Source organism: Pogonomyrmex barbatus, unplaced genomic scaffold (genome assembly GCF_055798465.1).
Source record: "Pogonomyrmex barbatus isolate J1 unplaced genomic scaffold, ASM5579846v1 scaffold3, whole genome shotgun sequence".
Classification (NCBI taxonomy): Eukaryota; Metazoa; Arthropoda; class Insecta; order Hymenoptera; family Formicidae; genus Pogonomyrmex; species Pogonomyrmex barbatus.
This window is the reverse complement of record NW_028297127.1, coordinates 14,451,678-14,477,500: the sequence shown is the minus strand read 5'-3', so window position 1 is coordinate 14,477,500 and position 25,823 is coordinate 14,451,678. Positions and strand designations below refer to the sequence as shown.

At 39.4% G+C, this 25,823-nt stretch overlaps 1 protein-coding gene across 1 annotated transcript in view; it reads left to right on the top strand.

The window, feature by feature from the left end:
- Nucleotides 1-21,862, top strand: part of ft (cadherin-related tumor suppressor fat) — a 101,548-nt gene extending 79,686 nt beyond the window's left edge. The window contains exons 4-23 of the mRNA XM_025218438.2: nucleotides 1,513-1,902; nucleotides 2,214-2,630; nucleotides 2,926-3,255; nucleotides 3,489-3,666; nucleotides 7,801-7,981; nucleotides 8,150-8,403; nucleotides 8,551-8,981; nucleotides 9,093-9,437; nucleotides 9,603-9,932; nucleotides 10,102-11,220; nucleotides 11,523-12,638; nucleotides 13,122-13,398; nucleotides 13,648-13,929; nucleotides 14,135-14,439; nucleotides 14,811-15,076; nucleotides 15,771-16,214; nucleotides 16,549-16,918; nucleotides 17,189-17,404; nucleotides 17,700-18,687; nucleotides 18,873-21,862. Coding sequence (XP_025074223.2) covers nucleotides 1,513-1,902; nucleotides 2,214-2,630; nucleotides 2,926-3,255; nucleotides 3,489-3,666; nucleotides 7,801-7,981; nucleotides 8,150-8,403; nucleotides 8,551-8,981; nucleotides 9,093-9,437; nucleotides 9,603-9,932; nucleotides 10,102-11,220; nucleotides 11,523-12,638; nucleotides 13,122-13,398; nucleotides 13,648-13,929; nucleotides 14,135-14,439; nucleotides 14,811-15,076; nucleotides 15,771-16,214; nucleotides 16,549-16,918; nucleotides 17,189-17,404; nucleotides 17,700-18,687; nucleotides 18,873-19,960 — 9,327 coding nt within the window. The 3' untranslated portion in view covers nucleotides 19,961-21,862. The remainder of the gene's footprint in view (nucleotides 1-1,512; nucleotides 1,903-2,213; nucleotides 2,631-2,925; nucleotides 3,256-3,488; nucleotides 3,667-7,800; nucleotides 7,982-8,149; nucleotides 8,404-8,550; nucleotides 8,982-9,092; nucleotides 9,438-9,602; nucleotides 9,933-10,101; nucleotides 11,221-11,522; nucleotides 12,639-13,121; nucleotides 13,399-13,647; nucleotides 13,930-14,134; nucleotides 14,440-14,810; nucleotides 15,077-15,770; nucleotides 16,215-16,548; nucleotides 16,919-17,188; nucleotides 17,405-17,699; nucleotides 18,688-18,872) is intronic.
- Nucleotides 21,863-25,823: the final 3,961 nt, after the last annotated feature.

Sequence of the window (25,823 nt, the reverse complement as noted above, 5' to 3'; positions counted from 1 at the left end):
TTTTCTATTTATTATTCCACGTAAAAAGACGCTATTAAATGATCACAGCTATAACCCAGAGCATGCTCACGAACTGGAACGATAGTGCCGGATGATTCTGAAGCCATATGTTTACATATCGCTATAGATATGTCCATCATAACGGTCGGCGTATGCGAAGGGGTTAACGGCAACCCGTCGAGATGAGGTTCCGTTCGGATTGGTCTCGGAACTGAAATACGCACGCGTATAATGTTAAAACACGCGTTGGATGCCCCGGGCAGCGATTATAACCACGAACACGCCTCTACATTCAAGAATCCGAGCGCACCTATTATATTACCCGGAGCGGAGGGCAACGCTAGAATTTAGGGTTTAACGCTATAACAGTCGGACAGATCGATGAACAGACAGTCTTTAATGGCGGTCTCTCCGGTGCTACATTTCGGAGACAAGCCATATTTAGCTGTACTTTCGGGCACATACACTTTACAAACTGCACCAATAGCGTAACCTTCTGTAAAGGTTTCTCAAACTTTTGCAAAGCGGAAAAACTTGCAGCGCGATCTCTTAAATGATATACGAAGAAAGAGAATAACTATGGGAATGTATGAGAAAATTTTGTATAATCACTCTTTTTTTGAAGAATTATATATCGATAATTATATATCAAGTACTTACTAGTTAAAGAGAAATAATATTTCTTTGCTTACGTAAAAATATATATATATGTAACACATTTCTATATAATTTATTCCGTTCTCTTGAAACTTTATTTAATTTTATTCGTTGTAAAATATATATTAGAGTTGTATGTTTGTCGCTAATGAGACGATATTAATATTAATACGATAATAATATGATTAATGCTTATTTTCATGCTAAACGTTGACTACGCCACTGTTTCAAACTTTATGATAGAGCGAGTGCGTATTGGTGCAGCTTCTATCGAAGAAAAAAAGAAGCAAGGAGAAGCGAAAGCGAAAGAATCGAGATAAGGGTAGCTTATAGAACCCTTCATCAACGTAATACCCTTTCAGATACATGCCAACGTCATTACGGAGCCATGAAATACGCCGCGTATGCGAAACACATCGAAAACAAAGAAATAGCATGGTCCGGCTGCGCCGAAACTGATATTTTAGTCTTTGCAAAACGATAAAATACGGCTCTTAAAAGGATCTGTTGCCGCTCGATCTGTGACAGGGACGAAAGTCGATTCTCTTGCAATTGCTACGTACAGAATGTATTTCTATACTTCTATCCTTGTGAGATATCAAATATTTTCATCGAATAAAATTTATTTTTACGTTTTCCATAAACTCTCGCTTTTAAAATGCTATAATAATTTTAAAAAAGATATTCATATGTTATATGTTATTTATCTTCATAATGCAATTAAATTTAAATTTTTTTCAATTAAGAAAAATGCAAAATTATACGAGACCTAAGAACCTGTGATCTACCGAGCGATGCCATCTATTGTCCCATTGTTTCTAAATTTTTTTGTTTATTATTTTGTATCATATATAGGTGCAACACTACATCCTCGTTGTACAAGCGACGGATGGCGGTATGCCAGTGCTGTCGTCCACCGTGACAGTGTACTGTAACGTTGTCGATTTAAACGACAATGCGCCGATATTCGAGACGGGGCCGCATGCGGCCGATATCGTGGAGAACGCGACTGTCGGCACACCTGTGCTCACCGTAACTGCCCAGGACCTAGACTCCGGCGACAACGGCAGGATCATCTACGCCGTGGCCGGCGGCGACGAAAATGGCGACTTTGGGGTGGCTCCCAACGGCACCCTCTTTACGCGCCAGGCCCTCGATCGCGAGCGAAAACCGCTCTACAATTTGGTGCTAAGCGCCACCGACAGTCCATTACCGCCGACACGGCCATTGTCCTCCACAGTACAGGTTGGTGGATTCTAGAAAACTTGAAGAATGTTCTTATTACGATATATTTTATTGCGACGTTTAAATGAAAAAGCATTCTTGAGCTGAGTTGTCAAAAATTGTTGATGTTCTTTTGAGAATGTGCAGATTAGATACTTACTTAAATGATTTGATGATTTCCAGTATAAAATTTCCTTCATTCAGGATAAAGTTCATTTCCGATTTAAATTATCATATTTAGACACATTGTATAAATAAATATAATTGCAGCAGTGCATTCTTTTTCCTGAGTTTTGAAACGATCTACATTGCCCTTCGTTCAAACGATACAGGTGACGGTGGTGCTGCTAGACGTGAACGACATGTCGCCAGAATTTATATCGCCTACAAAGATATCGATAATTGAAAACGCACCGAGCAACACAGTGGTGATGGCGATAAAAGCTGTCGATCGGGATGAGGGTCGAAACGGGTATGTCGAGTATTCGTTGAAGGATGATGGTAACCTGCCGTTTACTCTGGGCCTAGTAGACGGACTGCTGCGTGTCTCCGGATCGTTGGATCGTGAGCAAAGATCCAACTATACTTTGGAGGTCACTGCTAAAGATCGCGGTGAACCACCAAGATCGTCGTCGACCACTGTCACAGTTACGGTGCTCGACGAAAATGATAACTCACCAGTGTTTGATCCTAAACAGTATTCGGCTACCGTTGCCGAGAACGCTAGTATCGGCGCCAGTGTTCTCCAGGTCAGTAAGATTGAGATAAGCTTTTAATAATAAAAGAGTTGAAAAGGACAGAAAAAAGAAATGGAATTTTTCAAATTAAGATATCAAATTAAATATTTAAGATCTATACAGACATAAATCTTATTTATAAAATAGAATCTAGATGAAAGTATCTGTCATTGTTTTTATGAAATGTTAGATACTATTAATATTAAAATAATAAAAAATGCATCTCTCTCTCTCTCTCTCTCTCTCTCTCTTTCTCTCAATATTCTCAAATTGTAAATAAATTATATTTTTATTGTCTCAATCTCAGGTGTCAGCGATGGATCGTGACGAGGGCGCAAATGGCAGGGTGCGGTATAGCATCGCAATGGGGGACGACAACCGAGATTTTATGATCTCGGAAGACGGCGGTGTAATTCGGGTAGCAAAGAATCTCAACTTTGAGCGCAAGTCTCGGTATCATCTGGTAATTCGCAGTGAGGATTGTGCGGTAGAAGTCGGCGAGACGCCACGCGATGATACTGTTCAGGTCACCATTACCGTGCTTGATATTAACGACAACGCACCGGTCTTCCTCGATTCTCCCTATTTGGCACACGTTATGGAGAATATGGTGCCGGGTGGCGGTTTTGTCATACAGGTAATATAGTGAATGAAAGAGAAAATTCAAATACTTCAAGTTTTCGAACGTTGATTAAAAATCTTTGTGTTCATCAATCAGATCAACTGCCCGAGTTTAGAAAAAACAGATACAATAATTTAAAAAATTAAAATCTCCTAATCAGCGCGATTCAAAATTTTACTTATATGGACGAATTGAACGCATCTTCGTGAAAGAATTGAAATTAAAATTTTATACATATCCGTCCGAAGGTCAAGGCGTATGACGCGGACACCCCGCCGTACAACGATCAAGTGAGATATTTTCTCAAAGAGGGTGACACTGACTTATTCCGTATAAACGCGAGCACCGGCGACATCTCACTCCTTCGTCCGTTGGACAGGGAATTGGTGCCCGAGTACACGCTCACCTTAGTGGCTATGGATACCGGTAAGTTACGTAACGTATTCGTTAAATACCTAATGTAGCACCAAACATTCCAACGATATTCCAGCTATATCTTAACATTTCATCAATATAACATATAAATGTAGAAATATTGCTAGAATATTTTGTGTCGTATGTAAAAACTCATATAGATAAATTAATAAAATATATTGAGTTAACATAGAATTATTAAAGTGGAAAATATATGTTGCATATAGAATATTTGCGTGTAAATGCACTTCGTTTGCTTGCCAAAAAATAACGCGAATCAAAACGAGAAAAAAAAGCTTTTGCGACAATAAAGATATTGGATATTTTTGAGATCTTCGCTGCTAAATAGATGTGTATCCCGTTTACAATTTATCATACAATGGCCGACAGTGAAAAGAGAGCTCCTTATTTTTTGGTAGATTATTTTGGTATTATTTTTCGATCTACCTCGCTATCGGTCTGTGTAAAATTGATTGCGAATTAGTACAAACAAAGAACTTAATTAAGCTTGACTCAATATATAATATAGCTGATCAAAAACTATATAGCTAAAATTATTGTAATTTAAATTTGTAATTTATATTCAATAAAAATGAATGTTCAAACATTCGATGATATTCCTTTTAAACTTTACTTTCTTCTTTAAAAAAAAAATTAATATTTATATTTATTTTATATAATTTTGATATTACTTTCTTTTTTCATATTTATATTTTAATTGCTATCATTGCGATATTAATTATAACATTATTATAATATCACAAATCGAGATATACGCTTATCTTTTTTTATTATATATTCGAAGTCATTTAATTGGCTATCAATTGACTTTACGATTGGCATGATCGCTATAATTTCCAATCATTCCGCACGAGATCGATTTCAATGTCTGCAAAATTATGTCCGCGATCGATACGTGCTAATTCTTTATGCAAACCATACCACCAGACGTCTATCAAACGACGACTCGCTGAAATGTCAATATCGCCAGCAGCGAACGCCGTCCAGCACATAGACGAGAAACGATAGACTATGTACGTGGTGGATTTAAGTAATGAGCGGTAATATACAAATTGGATATAAATTTGTGGGTTGTTCGATGAGATTCTTTAAGCGGTGGGCAGTTCCTCCCTCTTAAACCTTCCTTTTTTTTCTCCTCGCTTCCTCTTAGAAGCCGGTAGTCCTCCCCCGGTCCTTCCCCTCCCCCCGGCCTTCATCCCTTCTCTGCCCCCTCCTATCCCGCCCTCGGTCGCAGTGGCTCGATGGCCCAATCGGTCCCCGGCGAGGTAGACAAGCCCGCAGAGTTATGACGCGCGATTATGATAATCGGCCTCGAATGCCTTCCTCCCTGCCTGCCTCGGCACTGGCACTGTCCTCTCCCCCCTCCTGCTCCATTCCTCCCTCCGATTCTCCCGTTTGTCCGCGGGCCTTATGCCCCCTTCTACTTCCCCCCTCCTTCTCCCTCATCCGTACGCCTCATTCCTTACCACCTTACCATCTCGTCCGTGCCGTCTCCTCCCCCTCTGCCTTTCCGTTCCGCCGGTCGTGAGACTCCGCGCGCGTTTCGGCCCTCTTCCCCCGTTGAGAGTGCCATGCGTCTCTCTCTTTTGGATAGGGCCCATACTCGCACATTATATTCTACTTTATTCGCACACGTCGCAGCGCGATGTCACGCTTTCGCGCGCGCCAGCGCACTCTTACATCTCCGGAGCGCGTATTTTTGTCTTGCGCGACGCGCATCGTCGACGATTACGGGGTCTTGCGATCCCTTCGGCATCTGCCGCATGTAAACAGGATGTCCTATTGAGAAATACAGAGACGATTTATGATTTCGTTTTATATATTATTTCTTTGTAATTAAAAGATATTCCGTATTGCCCAGAATATGTACAACTGACGCTTCGAGAATCATTTCTTAATTCCTTTTTGATTAGGATATATTTACGAGAAATCATATACATGCGTCTCAATATCTTCTACGTACCGAAGAGAGCGAGATTAACGATTTTCCTAAAATCCACATTTCTGAACAACTGAATTCGGCATTTCAATTGGAAATTAATGCAGTAAGCAAGTCGTTTTATTACTGTCATTAGTAAGTAGTAAACAAATTATACAATTATTCATTATGCAAAGTGGGACATCCTTCCAGATTCTGAATTCCTGGAAATGGCATTCGCATTCATTATATTATCCACCGCAATTTTTATATCGCTACATTCCTTGTTTGTTTCTTTTTCTTTCTTCACGCACATTTTTTTTCTTACAAGTTTTTGTTTTCAATACTTCTATTACTCCAAAATGAATTGTTAATTTCATTTGTCAACGATTTATTTATCGTGAAATAAAAATAAAAATTATTTTTAATTATTATTATAAAAATACAACTAACTAAGAGAACTGTGATATTTAAATAAATCACACATATACAAGAGTTATTTGCTAAATGACATCTTTTCTTGTCTTTGATTTTAATCTTTTATTAATTATAAATTAAATATATATATTTGAATAATAAAAAATAAATAATTAATAAAAAATTGAAACTAAAAACAAGAAAAGATGTCATTTGATAAATCTTGTCGCTTAACTATCGCAATTTTTTTGTAAAAAGAATAATAATTGTTTTTTATAATCATAATAAAAAATAATTTTTATTCATATATATATATATGTGTGTGTGTGTGTGTGTGTGTGTGTGTGTGTGTGTAAAATTAATTTTTATTCTTTATTGTTAAATATATTTTCAAGCAAACCGAGGGAGGATTTGCGGCCACAAGAAAGCGTGAGACTTTTGACGCAGTCTGTATATCCAATCTGTATTCTTACGGGATATTTACCTAGAACATGATAAATACGGTTTCAGTCTCAGCCTCTGTCTCCTTCTCCCGCTTTCTCTCTTCCTCTCTCTCTCTCTCTCTCTCTCTCTCTCTCTCTCTCTCTCTCTCTCCCTCTTCCTCTCTTTCTTCCTTTCTCTTATCCCTCGACGGGAACTCACCGCGTGATTGAACGGTGTATGTCCGTGCAGGCGCGTGGCCCTGGGCTACGCCAACGCTTACCATGTATATATACATGTGCCGCGTATATACCTGGTATATGCAATCAGAGAAATCGGTCCCCTACTCTCTTCTCCTCCTGGAGAGTAATGATGCGTTTTAGGCGGCGCAATTAAGCCGCGGCGAGACTTTTCCGCGCGCACTAACGCGTCGTTACTCCGGGTACCCCAATCCGTAAATCATAAGCGGGTAGCACAATGGCCACCGCTAGAAACGTGTGCGTCATATCTAAATTACTCGCGTTTGCCGGCCATTATTTAGCCGTTACGCGCACTTCCGCGATCCAGAAAATCGTCGCTTTTTCACACGATTAAATTACTTTAAATCTACCGTAGAAAGTAATCCAATCGAGGATCTTTCTTATCAAATATGTGAAATTATTTAAGGAATACTTCGAAAAATAGTAAGACGATTTTTATTCGGTCTAAAAATATCAAGAAACCTTTAAATCTTCAATTTATAATATTTTTTTTATTATTTGAAGATGATTAAAGCAAATTAACAATGAATGCAAGTTTTAAGCAACTATCTAGATGCATTTAAAAAATAAATGCTAATGTGATAAAATAAACGATATCAGTAAGTTTTTCTATGTTTCCTTTATCAATTTGCATACTTTATTTTTATTCCGATTAAAAATTCGTAAGAATCGACAAAAAAAAAAAGACTGCAGAAGTGACAATTCGTCGGTGTATGCCCGTACAACAGTAAGTATATTCCGCAGTGGGCATGGGCAAATTCTAAATCACTTTACGGCGTCTCGCGGGCGACGCAGGCTCCGCAATAATATTCTGTTAAAATTATGGCCCCGGTTTACCTTCCGTTTGGACCGATTTAAACCGTCATAAACGAGCCGCGAGAGGCGGGCCGTAAATTTAGCGGAATAATCGCACCACTGACCCAACTACGCTCGCGCGGCGTTACGGTTCGCGAGATAGCAATAAAAGCGCAAAAAAAAAAGAATAAAAAACGAAAAAATGAAAAAAGCCGAGCTAGAGCGACAGCACGATGCATCGGTGCGACGGTGGTTGTCTTTATGGCCGCCCGACGACAACATGACTGAAGTTTCGCATCGCGTTTTTCTGCATAGGCTCGCCGCCTCTTACCGGATCGGGCATCGTCAGGATCGTCGTCCTCGACGTGAACGATCACATCCCCGAGTTTGCCAGGCAGGACTACAAGGCCACCGTGGTGGAGAACATGCCCGCCGGAACTTGGGTTACCAAGCCGCACGCTACGGATAAGGATGAAGGACTCAATGCGAAAATAAGGTAAGGCGCCCCGGTTCGCCGATGTTACATAATTACGGTTGAAAGTATATTTCCATCTTAGGAAGTATATGATGCGTGCGTGCGCGACTCAAATCTAAAAAAAAAAAAAAAATTACTTTATCGATAATATACTTTGTTCAAATAGTTTTTATAACTTTTTCAAAATAGCTACAGCCTACTTGGAGACAAAGCGGAGCGGTTCACTGCAGATCCCGACACGGGCGAAGTGTTCACCACGATGCCGCTGGACCGCGAGCAGACCGCCGTCTACTATTTGACTCTGGTGGCCAAGGACTCGAGCCCAACGGAGCCTCGTGCCTCCGCCGTCAATCTGACGATCTACGTGACGGACGTGAACGACAACGCACCCCACTTTTCCAGTCCTCGATACACGGCCTACGTTCCGAGCGCGACTAAACTCGGTAATGAGATCGGCGGCAATACCAAGCGCATTAATTAGACGCGTTAATTGCCAATGAAGAGGGGAGAACCGTAGAGTGGTTTTCATTCCGCTAATTAACTAGCCACGGATCCGAGTGCTGACGTCGAGTTTCTTTTATGTTTTAAAGGTGACTTTGTGTTCGGCGCGAAAGCGAGCGACGACGACGATGGCGAGAACTCCCGGATCGTTTACCGGTTGCACGGCAAGGACGCCAACCGATTCACCATCGATCTCAACAACGGCGTAATTCGCGCCGCCAAGGAGTTGATCGGCGATCAAACCACCTATCAACTGCAGATACAGGCGTCGGACTGCGGCATCGAGCCCCAGCATGTCACCGCTGATCTGATGATCCACTTGTGGGAGCGACAGTTGTTTCCTAGCTTCCGATCGAGTGTCAGCACGAAATTTACATTATCCGAAGACGTGTCTGAGGGCAGGGTAATCACTAAGCTCAGTGCTACTACGCCGAAGAGTGGACCGGCCAGCAATCTGGTCTACGGCATAGCTGGTGGAAACGTGGGGGACGCTTTAAGAATTGATCCTCACACCGGAGAGGTAAGGATTGGACATTTCAGTATTATCTCTGTCATTTCAGAACTGTTTCGAAAATGTTTATCATCTTTTAGTATTTTGCATGTTATTTTATTATTACAATTCTTTTTTCAGGTCATAGTCGCCTCTGGTTTCGATTACGAGACGGCTCCACATTACGAAGCCTGGATTGAGGTTCGTGATTCGGACACTCCCGCGCTGCGTAGCGTTCTCCAACTTCTGGTGAACGTCACGGACGCCAACGATAACGCACCGGTTATGGAGGCGGCCATTTACAACGCGACCGTGATGGAGGAAGAGTATCCGCCGCTGTTTGTCTGCAAAGTGTCCGCGAAGGATCGTGATTCTGACGAGAACGGCAAAGTCACTTATTATCTGATCGATGATTTTTCCGAATCATTCATCATCGATAGTACCACTGGCCAAATCGAGACCAATACCAAATTAGATCGTGAAGAGGTACGAATATTGCAAATAATTATAATTAATTGATTACGACATTATGATAAATAAACAATAATAATTATTTTAAAAACTAATCCATCTGGAGACCTTAACATATGTTATAATAATAATATGTGATAATGATATTATTTAATGAAATTTATGTCGGGATTTCTTCAGATTGCATCTTACGAGCTGATCGTGGAGGCCAGAGATCAAGGTCACCCCCGATTAACGGGAACCGCCACCGTGTTAATTACTGTTCTGGACAAGAACGACAATCCGCCACACTTCACGCGACTGTTCAGCGTCAATGTAACAGAGAACGCAGAAATTGGCACATTTGTTATACGCATCACCAGCAGCGATTTGGACATTGGTCAAAATGCAAATGTCAGCTACAGCTTCACCGACAATCCAGGGAAGAAATTTTCCATCGATGCTTTAAGCGGAAACGTGACTGTGGCCGGGCAACTCGACAGAGAGGAGCAGGACGAGTATTTATTGAAGGTAGGATATTTACTTTTCAAAAAAATATTAATAAAGATCCTGTACTAATACTAAATATATGTAGAAGTGAAGAAATCGCGTTTGTAATAGATTTCTTTAAATCTTATGCGAAAATTTAGAGAAAGTATTAAAGAGATAATGAGATTTATTGTCTGTTATTTTGTTTTAGGTTGTAGCAGCGGATCGTGCATGGCGAGCAGAGACCGCCCTAACGATCACTATTCAGGATCAGAATGACAATGCGCCTGAGTTCGATGAGGACACCTATTATTTCCATTTCCCCGAGCTTCAACCACGAGTGACGCATGTCGGCACGGTTACGGCTACTGACCGTGACAAACAGGGACCGAACTCGGTTATATCTTACAGTCTGTTGCAACCATCCGATCTTTTTACCGTCGACCCGGCGACCGGTGACGTCTTCAGCAAACGTACCATGCGCTACAAACATACGCATCGGCCATCCTCGCCGGAGAATCTGTATTCGCTGACAGTGGTCGCTACCGATAACGGCAAGCCCCCACTGTCCTCGAGAACAGTGGTGCACGTGAGCGTAGTAGATGCCAACAACAACGCGCCTCGCTTTGAGCAGAGATCCTACTTGTCGCCTGTGCCGGAGAATTATGGAGTAGGCAAGCGAATCATCCAGCTGGTCGCCCGCGACGACGCCGATTTCGGCGTGAACGCGGAGGTCAGTTATTCTCTGGAAAATCTGAATAACACTAGCGATTTGTTTGCCATCGAAGAGCGATCCGGTTGGGTTTACGTGCGCAAGAGCCTCAATGGTATCCCCGTCGGTGCTGTATTCCTGCTGAAAGCGCGCGCCACCGATAAAGGCGTGCCGCCGCAGAAGGACGAGATCGCTCTGACTCTCGTGGTCTCCGGTGAAAATCGACATGCACCCACTTTTGCCGCCGTTAGTTATCAAGTCAGAGTACCGGAGAACGAGCCGGTTAACACCACGATCTTGACGGTGAACGCCGTGGACGGGGACAGCGGGCCCAATGGCATGGTCCGCTACAGAATCTCGGCTGGTAACGAGAGAAATGAATTTTTCGTGCACTCCATCACTGGCGCGGTTACTATACTCGAGCCTCTCGATTACGATCTAGTGCAAGAATACCGGCTAAACATTACTGCCACGGATCTAGGATTCGAGTCGAAGCAAGCAGTAGCTACCTTGACTGTCAATGTCTCTGATATCAACGATAATCCTCCGACCTTTAATCAAACGGTTTATGAAGCGTATTTACCAGAAAATTCACCGCCCGATAGTTTTGTTTACAAGGTACGTTTGTCCTGGAATTTGGATTTATCTTTTTTAGGCATTTTTTTTATTTTTTCCAGCCAACTAGCTAGCGAGCAATATTATTTAAATCTTGAAATAAAGAAATATAAAGAATATTGTTATAAATTTATTAGCTCAAAAAGTTTTTTATCCTATTTTCTAAATAAATTATCTAATAATTTCAAATTAGAATTTAAATTCTTTGTCTCATTTACTTTTATATTTTCTAATAATTTCTAATAATTGTATAAAATTGGATTTGTATGTTCCTTATAAATACGTTTCTTCGTGTTCAATTCCAGGTGGTCGCTCGAGACATCGATTCGCCAAAGTATGCCGTAATACAATATGATATTTTGGGCGGAACTGGCAAGGATCACTTCCGCATACATTGGAATACCGGTGAGATCACGTCAGACGCCACTTTCGATTACGAAGAAGCGAACGAATACACTCTCGACATCGTCGCGACCAATCCGGACTCGAACTCGCAGATGATCGGCTTCACGACTGTGATAGTGCACATCACCGGCGTGAATGAATACTATCCCCAATTCGTACAACCCGTGTTTCACATGGACGTGTCGGAGAGCGCCGAGGTGGGCACGTCGGTCGGCGTGGTCCAAGCGACCGATCAGGACTCGGGAGAGGATGGTCGCGTGTACTACCTCTTCGTAGGTTCTTCCAACGATCGTGGCTTCTCGATCGGCTCGGATACCGGCATCATTCGAGTGTCGCGCAGGCTGGACCGCGAGACGCAGAATCGCGTAGTGCTGACGGTGATGGCGAAGAACGGTGGCGGTATACGCGGCAACGACACTGACGAAGCGCAGATAATCGTTTCCATCCAGGACGGCAATGATCCACCCGAGTTCCTGCAAAGCTCTTACGACGCCAGCGTGTCGGAGGGTGCCGCTCACGGCACCCGCGTACTTATGGTCCGCGCGATCGACAAGGACATCAAGCCGCAGAACAATCAGTTCTCGTACTCCATCATCGGCGGCAATCTCGGTCAGGCCTTCAAGGTCGATCCGCAGACCGGCGATATTGAGACTGCGAAGCAGCTAGATCGCGAGACCGTGCCTGTGTATGATCTGACGATCGGTGCAATCGACACCGGTTCGCCGCCGCAGACCGGCACTACGATGGTACATATCGATTTACTGGATGTGAACGACAATGGCCCGGTTTTCGATCCACCGGAAGTAATTGGCTACGTCAGCGAGAACGAACCGGCGGGTACCAGCATCATGACTCTGAGCGCGACCGATCCCGATCTGCCACCCAACGGCGCGCCGTTCACGTACAGATTAATTGGAGGAAGGCAGAGCGATATGGTCATTATGGACAAGCATTCGGGTATACTGAGAACCACTAGGAGTCTCGATAGAGAAACAATTCCGCAGCTAAATCTCGTGGTTCGTATTTTAATTGCATATAATGCAACGTAATGAAATTAATTTTTACCGAATTATTACTTCTTTTGATGATGAACAATGAAGGAGATAACAACAGAGTTGTAAAACAGTGAAACGGATAATCCACGGATAAACGATTTTTTACCATCTTTGAAAAGTTAATATCGCATTTTTAGAATTTCTATCTAATTAGTATAAAATTCAAAGAATTCTATAACTTCTAATAGGTTTTACAAAGAACTTTGACAATTAAATTAAAAAAATTATTCGATTTTATTTCGAAAATAGATTTTTTTTTTACAACCTGAATTAATTTGTCATCAAATTTTTCAATGCACTTTATCTTATCTATTCAGAGATGCTACATTTTCAAAAATGAGAAAATTTGAAAAATTTTCATTTTAAAATTGTTACTTGTGTAACCTAAAACAAAGTAAATATAAATGAATTTAATAAAATTTACTTTTTCGCGTATCATTTCAGGTTGAGGTGGAGGACTCGGGTATACCCCGAATGAAGAGCGAGCACACTATCGTCGTGATCGTCACCGATCAGAATGACAGCCCGTCCACGCCGAGATCGGTGCACGTAATCGTACACTCGTTCAACGGTAAGACACCGCTGGGGAAGATCGCCGACGTGCACCCGAACGATCCGGACATTACCGGAGCTTACTCGTGCAAAATACTTCAAGGTTCGAATTCGCGAGTGCTGACTATTCCCACCGCCTGCGATCTGCACACCAACAAGATTACATCAGGCAAGTTGCGTTCATCAATTGCGAATTTTAAGAAAGTTTTCTTTTCTAATCTACATTTTTTTATTTAAAAAAAAAAGAAACATATTAATTTATCGACAAATGCATTCGGCAACGGTTTTCATCATGTTTTACCTTGACAGATTTAAATATATTTATTATTAATAGCTTATTTTTCATAGAATTATATTATGCAGAATAGTTTTTTTGATTGAGATTTTTAATTGTATTTGTTTGTAATTCTGAGTACAGAAGTCGGTTACTCATTGAGCGTCTCCGGCAACGACGGACGACACCCCGACGTAATCTCCAAGGTCACCGTCGAGTTCTTGATCTTCTCGAATGCAACAGTCGAGAATAGTGTGACTCTGCAAATTGTTAAATTGACCGCGAATAATTTCCTCAGTCAGTACTACCGGGCTCTCCTAGATCTCCTGCAGGAGAAGATTGACGTCGGCGATACACTAATCATTTTCAGTATTGGCGAAAACGGATCGGATCTGAACGTTCATCTAGCTGTGAAATCTTCGCAAGGTAAGCTAAAATACACAAATCACAAGAAAATGTGTATTAAATTATATTGTTTTTTTTTATATTCATATTGAATATTGTGTCACATTTCAAAAATAAATTGAAAGACAGTTGTAATATTTATATTCAGCTTCGGCATATCTCCTTCTATATGTTTATATGTTAGGAAATACAATAATACAATAATTTTTGGCAATATTTTCCTCAGGGTATCGCACGAAGTACGAAGTGACCGATTTACTGATGCGCAATCGAGATCAAATTCAAACGCTGCTCGAAGATAGCTCGTTCACCATCGGTTATTCACCGTGTAAACACATGCCATGCGAAAACGGGGGCAGCTGCAGCGATCGATTGGCCATATACGACGACGCCAGGATCACCGACAGCCAGGCGTTGATCCTGACATCGCCTAGGATGTTATATGAGATGGTCTGTAAATGTCGGGATGGCTTTACCGGCGACAGGTGCGAAAAAAGACAAGACCCATGCTCTCCGAATCCTTGTCTGTTGGTGAGTGATTTGTCAAAGAAAGAAAATATTCCGCAAGTGAGATACAGAACAAAGCTTAACATACGAAAACATAAAATGTAAAAAATGTATGTACTATATTATAATCATATTTATATAGTAATATTTATATTTCTAATTATTATATATTAATTATTATATATTTATTATAATGTTAATAAATTAATGAGATATTTATTTTTGTTTATGAATGAATTAAACTGACGAAAACTAAGTAAAATATAAGGCATGTTCTTAAATTCTAAAATTTCTAAAATGAATATTATTTTTTACACAGAATCATTTTTTACTTCTTGGAAATTGATGTAGAGCAGAAATTTCTTAAAACATTTCTTCTTTCATCTTTTTCCTAGGGAGGACAATGCCGACGTTTGGGATACGATTTCCAGTGTACTTGTCCTATCGATCGCGATGGGAAACTGTGTGAGCTCGAGAGAGGCGACGCGTGTGCCAGCAATCCGTGTAGAAACGGCGGATCGTGCAGAAAGAGCCCGGATAACTTCAGCTTTTTCTGCCTTTGTAGAGCGGGCTACAGAGGAAATCACTGTGAAGCAGTCACCGATTCCTGTCGACCGAATCCTTGCTTATACGGTGGCTTATGCGTGGGAGAAAAACCTGGGTTAGTTCATGTTTTAACTATTTTAGATGACATGGACATGGACACTACGTGTTATATTCTAGAGAATAGTAACTTGGATAATAATTAATTAAAAAGTTAAAAGTTAACTAGTAAAATTAATGATTTTTAATTTAACTTAGTTAATTTTAAATGAGTTAACTTATAACGTTAATTAATTATTTTTAAAACACATAAACTTTAACTTATTAACTTTTTTTCTAAGTTAAAATTTATCTATGTAGAAAAAAAAACGCATTCCTGTATTAAAAAAAAAACAATATTTCTTTGTTATTTCATAAACTTAATTTACAAATAAAATATTAAATTTATTTGATGATACATATTGTGATTGTTATTGTTATCTAGAATATTTTAATTTTAAAAAATTATGATACTCTAATTAAAAATTCTACTATCTAATTCTAATTCTATTCTAAATCTAATTCTAATATAAATAATACTTTTTAAAATTAACTTTTAATTTAACTTAAGTTAATTTAATTTTAAACTTTTAAGTGTAAATTAGTTCTTTTATATATCTTTTAATGTAACTAGATTAATTTCATAAATCATTAACTTTAATTTAATTTAGTTAGAAAATAAAATATTAACTTACCCAATCCTGTATATATACCATAACTGTATATGTCTGAACGATTTGTATGAAATTGAGAAAAAAATGTTGTGTGCATAGATATCGATGTAGCTGCAGTGAGGGTCGCTACGGTCGGCATTGCGAGCGTTCAAGCTTCGGCTTTGACGAACTGTCGTACATGGCATTCCCAACGTTGGAGTCCAACACGAACGACATCACCATCGTGTTCGCTACCACGAAACCAGACGCACTGTTGTTGTACAATTACGCGCCGCAAATGGGTGGCCGTTCGGATTTTATCGTGTTAGAGCTGATGGGCGGACGGGTGGTCTTCTCATATGGCGGTGCCAGAAGCGCGATAACCACCGTCACTATCAAGACAGAGTTGCCGGTTTCAGATGGCGAGTGGCACAAGGTCACTGCCACCAGGAACGGCAGGGTTGTTTCCCTCAGCGTATCGAATTGCAAAGAACATGGCGACGTCTGCGACGATTGTAAACCTGGCGATGGTACTTGTTATGCAGACGACGTAGGCCCAACTGGGTAAGTATCCCAAATAATTATTTTAATCAATGAATAGAAAAGTAATTTGCATATGAAATTTTAAACTGAACTTAAAGTTAAACTACTGAGCACGCTGAAGTTCTAAAAATTATATTATTATTATTATGTACAATTTTGATTATAAAATTTATTTTAAATTATAAAATTTTATTATTTGAGATACCAATGAAAAAATAATTACTAAGAAAAATATCCAATATCCAAAAGGATTTGGCTTATTAAAAATGTTTGACGATATATACTTTAGATTTAAAATTTTAAAAAGAATACATTCAAGAATTCTAATATTTAATACACTGATCTTTGAATACAGGACTTTGAACTTCAATAATAATCCTCTCCTATTGGGCGGCTTGGAGAACGCTGATCCAGTGCTGGAACGTCCGGGCCAAGTGCATTCCGACGATTTTGTGGGTTGTATACATTCGGTGTCGATAAACGGAAAGTCTCTGAATCTGACGAATCCACTTGTATCACGTGGTGTGAAGTCCACGTGCGTTAGGTCGCAGCAAAACCCTTGCCTGAGAGATGAGAAGAGCGCTGTATCCGTTTGCGGCGTGGGCGCTCGATGTTATGACAAATGGCATCAAATGATGTGTCAGTGTGGATCCTTGATGGCGCCTAATTGTTATGGTGCGTTGGAGCCCGTCACGCTGAGCGAAGGAGGATTTATTGAGTTCAAGGTAAAAATAAATAAACAATTCCCGAATTCCATGTGTAATAATGAAGTAATATTATTAAATGATATATTTAAAATGTAACATTGTGAGATTATTTAATATTAAGAGATTTGATATTAGATTTGATATTACAAGTCAATAAATAAAAATTCTAGAAATTCTATAAATTATTAAAATATTGAGAACAATGTTAAATATTGTATTATTAATTATATTAATATATATTCAATTATATTTGTAATTAATTTGAAATTGTGATTATTGTTTGCGCAGATTTCAAAGAAACATAGAAGAATGCAATTATTGGAATATCTCTACGGTGGTTCCACGATTTGGCACACGAATCGCATTAAACGCAGTCTTATCGAGGACACAAGCTTTATAACAAATCCTTCTCCATTGAAGACAATCGGTTTAATGTTCAGAACTGTAAAGCCTGATGGCATCCTGATATATGCCGCGACGAATAAACATTTTACATCTGTAGAGGTAAAACGCGTCTTTAATCATCTCTTTTCTCTGTTCTGTAATAGTCATTAAATCATTTAGTTTAAGAATAATCAACTTTCAAAGATTTTATTAGGTTCACTGCACTGTTAAAGAATAATAATAATATTAAAATAAACATAAATTAAACATGCATCCTAAGAAATATCAATTTTTATTTCTTTTTTCGATTTTCAGATTATAGATAACTAAATGAAAACTTGGATAAGAGAAATAATAAAAATAAATAAATAGACTCCATTTGCGATTTAATTAAAGCGATTATATTGTGTTTTAGCTTCGCAATGGCCAATTGATTTACATGTCCTTGCTCGGATCACCGGTGAACATGTCGATCCACGTTGAAGGCGGTTTTGCCGACGGACATTGGCATAATCTCACTCTCCATGCCTATTCTCGAGGATTAAGATTATTAATCGATGGTAGTCTGATGGGCGATGAATTAGATTCAGCAGGGGTTCACGATTTTCTCGATCCTTATTTGTCCGTCTTGTCGATTGGAGGAGTCAGTCAGAACTTTTATTACGCTCATAGCGCTGGCTCCAGAAGCTTCGAAGGTTGTCTGGCTAACTTTACTGTCAACAATGAAGTACAACCGTTCAATGGTTCAGGCTCTATCTTCAGAGACGCGCTTTATCACGGTAAAGTGAACATTGGATGTAGAGGACCAACTGGCATCGGCGCGGCTGCGGCTGCGGATCCTCTTAGTATTGGCATCACTCTGGTCATCGTCTTCTTCGTCATTTTGTTAATTGCCATTCTAGTGAGCTTTATAGTGTTCCGACTGCGTCGGCAGAATAAGGAGAAATCGGCACCGTCGGTAGTCAATAAGAATACCAACGCTATTATGACGGGCAATCCTCTGGTTGGTCCCGGAAACGACAATCTCATGTCTCGCCATGAGAACACGTACATCTCCGACACGTCGGATCTGCGTGGCGTTGGTCACATGGGTCCCGAACTGATTTCAAAAAAGTACAAGGAACGAGAGATTAACACCACCGCCGAGCACCGACCGCAACGACCGGATATCATTGAACGAGAAGTCACCAAGTCGCCTCCTATCCGCGATGAGCATCCACCACTGCCACCGCCTACTCAGACTTCTCTTCATTCGCATGAGCATAATCCGGAACCCGACATTCCGGAACACTACGACTTGGAGAACGCCAGTTCCATCGCACCCAGCGACATTGACATCGTATACCATTACAAAGGTTATCGCGATGGCATGAGAAAGTACAAAGCCACTCCACCTCCTATAAGTAAGAATCTTTCGATGAGAGACAAATTCAAAAATTTACTCTAAGACGTGTTTTAAGTGTTAAATTTTACGTAAAATGTGAAATTTATAAAATATGTATATATTTATATGTATATATTTAAAAATATGTATATATTTAAAAAACTGTTGCATAATCAAATAGTTAAATAAAAATTATTTGTACAGGTAATTATGGCAACCATCACAAACATACCGGACAACAACATCGCCATACGGGACCTTTTCCACCACGGGCTATGCCACCGCCCAATGTGAACCAACCATCCGGACCGGCGCCCAAATTGCTTCAGAGCACCCCTTTGGCGAGACTATCGCCCAGCAGTGAATTATCCGCGCAACAACCGCGGATTCTCACACTGCACGACATCAGCGGGAAACCGTTACAAAGTGCATTGCTGGCAACCACATCTTCCTCCGGTGGTGTTGGCAAAGATGCGTTAAATTCCAACAGCGAAAGGAGTCTGAACTCGCCCATCATGAGTCAGCTGTCAGGCTCGACGGCCAGCAGAAAGGCCCCGCAGTCCAACAATGAAAATTCGGTGAATAATGTGTCATCGGGCCCGATGGGCCTCACGGCGGAGGAAATCGAGCGACTGAATTCCCGTCCAAGAACGTCTAGTCTGGTCTCCACTTTGGATGCTGTCAGTTCCTCCAGCGAGGCCAGGGGTCCACCAACGCATGGACCTCTTCATCATCATCGACGTCACACGCCACCCGTCGAGAGACTCGAGCGGCGGAATTCGTCGACTACTGACGAGAGTGGCAATGATAGCTTCACCTGCTCAGAAATCGAGTACGACAACGGATCATTAGTGGGTGACAAACGATCAGATAATCTATTTGCCAAGCAGAACGACGAGGGGAATAGCCCACAGGGGAGGAACAACATCGAATCATCGCAATCGACGAAACCACCATTACCGCCGAACGTTGGCAACTACGATGGCTTCGATAGTTCATTTCGCGGCTCCCTCAGCACTCTCGTTGCCTCGGACGATGATCTGTCGACCCACATGGGCGGCCTCCTCTACGGCGGCCACGCCAGCAACGGTTCGCCCACAACCACTACCACCACCACTACCACCACCGCCGCCGCCGAGGATGCTCTCAGCTGGGATTATCTGCTCAACTGGGGACCCAACTTCGAAAGTCTTGTCGGCGTGTTCATCGACATCGCCGAGCTACCGGACAGCACGAGTCGGGTACCCAGATTACCGGCAAACATCCCCAAGCCATCTGAGGAATACGTTTGAAACCTCGGAGCCTCGGGTGTGATGTCGGAAACAATTTAGTGAACAGTAATTTAGTGATCGTGAGAATTATTTCGGAGGTAATTGTAGAGACTCGCTTTGAGAAAACGTACGAGATCTACGTAGGAATATTATTGAATTGTTTTTTGCTATTCGTTTAGGTTGATTATCGAATATTTGTAAATCGATGTTATGAATAGCGACGTCCAGTTTCGCGGATTTGGATGCTCGAAGGATGATTTTGAGTTATACGAGGACATTTGAAAAGTCTTCGTCTTCGTTGCAATGTTTATAGATTGCAGCGAGATGGCGCATTGAACGCATGATCGTCTTGCCATAAAATGTAAAGAAGAACTTCCAATGAGGAGAGACTCGTCCGTATCTCTTCCGTCGTACGGGAGAGATTTGTTGTTTTCTATCGTACTTTTTATCTCGCAAAGTTTTTTGTAAATATTGAATGATACCTGTTTAATCAAAATGACTCGCTCGCGCGAAGCGCGCAATATCTATCCCTCGATTATACAGAGTCGGTCGAATTGTAAATGATTGTTCCATGACCGATACCAGAATTATTATGAATCGAAGTATTACGTACACATAAAGTTAATATTATTTATAATATTAAAATTATGGATGATTGATATTAATATTACAAATAATATTAATTTTAATTGCATTAAATGTTAATGTTAAACATGCACGGTTCGCGCGTTTCGAGTGATCAATACGCAATATCAAATACGAAATATGATCGCGCGAGATTATGTTGAATGCCATTTTAATTACGGCCATATCCGTCGGCCGAAAAGACGAAGAGATGTGCGACTGAACATCGAGGCAGTTCAATTAATTGTTAATTAGCGACTTCTGTATACATATATCCTAAGCTGTCGTGCCAGATATACACTCGATGCAGTCGCACATATCGTAATTAATGCTTGGATGGCTAAATAGCACATAGATTTATTTTATGAATTTTCATATTTTAATTTAAAAAATTAAAAATGATCCTATCTTTTTCTTCGCGACGATCGTCGTGAGCAGAATTATAAAATTTATTATCCTATAAATTGAAATTATATTATCTGATTTGAGAACAATTTAGATTTAGATTATAGAAATTATTTTGCTAAATCTTCTTTGTTTATGCGAAATATGTTATAACATCTATGGCATTCAGCCATTCGACCAAAAACACGGCGTTTTGATTACAATGCCTATCAAGAGAAGGGAGAGAGTTTGTCTTCCACGTTACAAGAAACAACTATTTCGCTTCTTGGATTGTAAAGATAACGGAACGTCGCTAAACGGGATTATCGGATCGCCGTGGAATGAACGTCATGGGAACGATAATATAATTTGCAGGCGTGTAAAATTCGTGCTCAACTCGTATTCGTTAGACAATAACGGCGCCATCGTAGCGTTCCTGAGAGTGGCCTGCTGTTCGCAGGCTACCAGACTGATTTTCTCTTCTCTCTAAACTACGTTTCGCAATCGCGAGAAGTGACTTCGTCGATGATCGTTTTGCACGTTTACGTTGTAAATTATGAGATCCTTGGCCTGATTTCACCCTGTAAATAAAACCGCGCGTGTGAATTGTACAAAAGTGCGAATGTGTGTGTGTGTGTGTGTGTGTGTGTGTGTGTGTGTGTGTGTGTGTGTGTGTGTGTGTGCGCGCGCGCGTGTGTGTGTGCGTGTGCGTGCGTGCGCGTGTGTGTGCCAGCGGGTGCGTGCTAATTCTATTATCATCGATCGTAAAATAGACGACAGATTTGTAAAAGCTGCTGTTTTCATTAACTCCTTTTCCCTTTAAATTATCGTATAATTTCTATATTTGAAGATTATTTTTATAAAGAGATTTATAAAAAGATAGAAACGTTTGGTTAAATAATAAATTCAAATCGATTTAGCTAAGTTTAACTGGACTTACATATAAAACACACACACGAAGAACTTAAAAAATTTTGCATTGACTTTTTCGGAAGCTTCTGAAAAAATTTCACTATCTGCTATATCGATAAATCGCAATAACGCAACTTCGATCTTCATCTATTGCACCGTTCTGATACTTTTGTCCAAAACGACCAAAACCGATTTTATCGCGTCAAATTATTTATTAATTATCTTTTATTATATATACATTAATGTCTATTTGTTATTCGTTAAAATCGAATTTTTGGTTAATTCGTGAACGAGATACGAGAAAGTGCATTTGACGAAAGTTTTGTCGACTTCTCGGCTCATCGGGCTACCGGAATCCGATTTTTATCGGTTATAATGTACAGATAATGATATCTCCATCTTCGTCTTACAATGAAGAGCTTTTGAATAGCGCTTATGCAAATATCAGTTTGATCGCCGACAAGACCTGGACTTTCGATCCCGAGGATTCCTTCCAAAAGTTAAATCATTCCCTCTGGATTCAAGTGAGATGCGCAACAGATACTTTCAAGTACCCCGTAGATATCCAAAGTATCACATTTTATATATGTATCTTCGAACATTCTTGATATTGTCGTCATTTAATCGTTGTTTGAGAATATTTTATGCGAAAGAAAAGAAAAATAACTATTCTCTCTCTCTCTCTCTCTCTCTCTCTCTCTCTCTCTCTCTCTCTCTCTCTCTCTCTCTCTCTTCTTTCTTTTCCATTTCTCTTTTATCATTGAAACAATATTATTGAAGATGAAGATAAAATCCTACATTGTTTTTTCCGGAAATATATTGGACAATTCGAGATCACAAACATATTCTATATCTCATTTATCGAAAGATAGCAGACACGCGGTTATAAATTATTGAAAATAAGTTACCGCGTGTATAGTAATTCTTCAGATTTTTCGAAGTAAAGAGGAAGAGAGTAAAGAAAAACTTTATTTTGACATAATGATAACTTATCTCGCGCGCGTTTAATGCCAGAGTTGCGAAGTAACCGCGAAGTACGAGGAATATGGTGATTATCGTCCAAGACTCGTCCGAGACGTCATCTCCGAATCGCGCTTGGCGAAATACGGTAATTACGAGTACGACGAGCAGCATGAAAGAATGTACAGGCCGGACGACGGTAAATCGTCGGGTAGCGTGCTTTGCCACTTCCGTTCAGCTACAGAGGCTATGGAGCCGTGGATGCTTCCTGAAGTTCAAGAACACTTCGCCCGGTTAATCTCGCCGATCGCTGCACGCGATCGCATCGGGAACCGTTAGTTTGCTTCGGCACTTCCGTGTCGTCATTTTCATTTTCGAAGGGGCTCTTCCCTCGACAAAAATTTCGTGTTATCGATGTTATCGGAATGAGATAATTAATGATATGTCTGCGGTATTTAATTAGAAACGCTAAATTACGTTCGACATTTAAAATATAATATTAATTAATATAATAATCGGTCGTAATAATTAATTTACTTAATATGTCTTAATATGTCTAATTAAAATTAATTAATTTACTTAATATGTCTTTCAATGAGCTCTGCTACTGCAAAAGTAGCAATGCTAAATGCACACAGTGTTGATCGCGATTTGGATTTTAATGTCTCATTAATAGTATGTTCCATTTGCAAAGCTCAGCAATACAAATACTGAAGTGTAACACCACGAAGAAGGAAAATGAAATTGTCGCTTGCTCAAATTTCCCATTGGATTGGAACGAGAGCTCAAAAAAACGACGTCAAAAAATCAGTCCAAAAGGGAGCAGAAAAATTGGATTGCACAATGAATTATTTTCGACTCATAAATCAGACGAGGGTGGTAAGCTTATAATATTGTTGTAATAGCGTATAATTTTAATGAGATTATAAATAAATTTGTAAATGGTATTTGTTCAGATCTCCATATGAAAAGTAAATAGAATGTAGATATAATGACGTAGGTGTAATAATGTAGTAGATAATGACTTTGCATTTGAATTTATTTTATTTATTTTATTTTAATTGTTATCTTTTCAAATTATTTTATTAATTTAGATTAACCGTTTGCGTATTATTTTATTAACTAATATGCTAGTTTAAATATTAAAAAACAATGAATCGTCTTAATAAATATATACAGAAGTGAGAAAGTTGTTTTTTAAAAATAATTTGTTATCATTATTTGTTACTGAATCGAAAAAGTAATTAGTTATCGTTATTAGTTACCGATTCTAAAAAATAATTTATTATCCTTACTTAAAAAACCCGCTTTATTACTTTTTTGTTACTTTTTTAATATTAAAAATTAGATTAAATTAGATTAAATTAAATTAGATTAAAATTAGATTAAATAAAAAATTTTATAATTTTTTAAATTATCAATGAAAACGAAAACTTTTTATCTTAAATTTGCAAAACCACAAAAAAAATTTAAGAAGAAAGATTAAAAATACAAATAAAAAAATGTGGTTTCCATTAAATTTATAAATACAGTTAAATTTATGTTTTCTTTCTATCCTCAATTTTATATTTAATTTTTAAAGGTCGGTATTTATAAAGTTTGTTCTCTTATGCTAATACGGTTCCATGATTGATTTCTATGATTTATAATAAATTATTTTTAAAACGATCTTAAATATAATAACGGACTAACTATAAATATCGGTCAAAGACTGAACATTTAATATAGAAAAATTATGTTATAAACAGGTTCAATACATAAAAAGTAACGCTAAAAACAACTGTTAAATTCGTTACTAAAAAAATATAACTACGTTATCGTTACAGTTACTACAAAAAAAAAAGTAACGTTATTTATCATCAGTTTGTTATCAAAAAAAAGGTAGCTGTAATGGTAACGGCGTTACAAATTACGCGTTACTTACCAATCCTGAATAAAGTCATAAAAGACACAACAAATAGACAACACAAAAGAATCGATAAACGTCTCAAGATTAGACACTCAACTTAATATAAGACAATTAAATCAAGTAAAATTATCTTCACCTTCTTTTACCCCCTTATCGTAAAAATCAACTTCTTTTATTTCTTACTATACATATTGCTTTGTCAGAGCCTCGTGAAAAATCAATCAGAACGTTTGCTCGTCATCGACGATACACCATCGAGACTGCCGCGGAAATACAACTGCAGTCTCGCATCGAGAGCGATATGGTGCGCGACATATGGAATCCCGAGAAGTTTCAACAAAAGCAACAGCGATGCCCCCAGCAGATTCAGCAGTTGCATGTCGCGCGACAAACGCAGCCTACTGTCCAACATCAGCAATTCTACTGCGCGTTGCAGTATCAACCCTTAGTCCTGAGAGCGGAATACCAGCGGAAGCCGTCGTTGCAGCAACCGCCGCCGCCGCCGCCGCCGCCGCCGCCGCCGGTTTTAAGCGCCGAAGTGCCGGAATTCTTTCCAAAATCGAGTCTACCGCCGATTGCTTACGGTCTGAACAGCGACAAGGAGCGCAAGACTTGTCAGATACGCTACTTTCCGTCGTTGACCGATAGAAATTACCAGAACGAGTTGTTTCCTTACAACAGGCCGCAGCACGAAACCGCGGCGACCGTTTTTCCAATAAATGTATGATCAACAAGAGCAAGCTCATTTGTATCAAAGTATCAAGTTCCTGAAAGAGATCAGAAAAAGTCAAATTCTCAGTACATCAGATTGCAACGTGTGGATTTTATCGACGTGTTTTGCGAATGTCACAATGATAAATTCTAAGAATGAAAATGTTTACAAATAGAATGTATTTTCTGATCTTGAAATATTTGATGACAATCAAAAACAACGATTAATAACTAAAATATAATTGCATAGTTAAAAAACAAAAAGATCATATCACACTTTTGTATATAAAATTAACAAGGATTTGGCACAGATAATATTCTCTTAAATATTTTTTTATAATTAATTTCTAGTAATTTAGTTATGCTTATTTATTTCTGGTACAG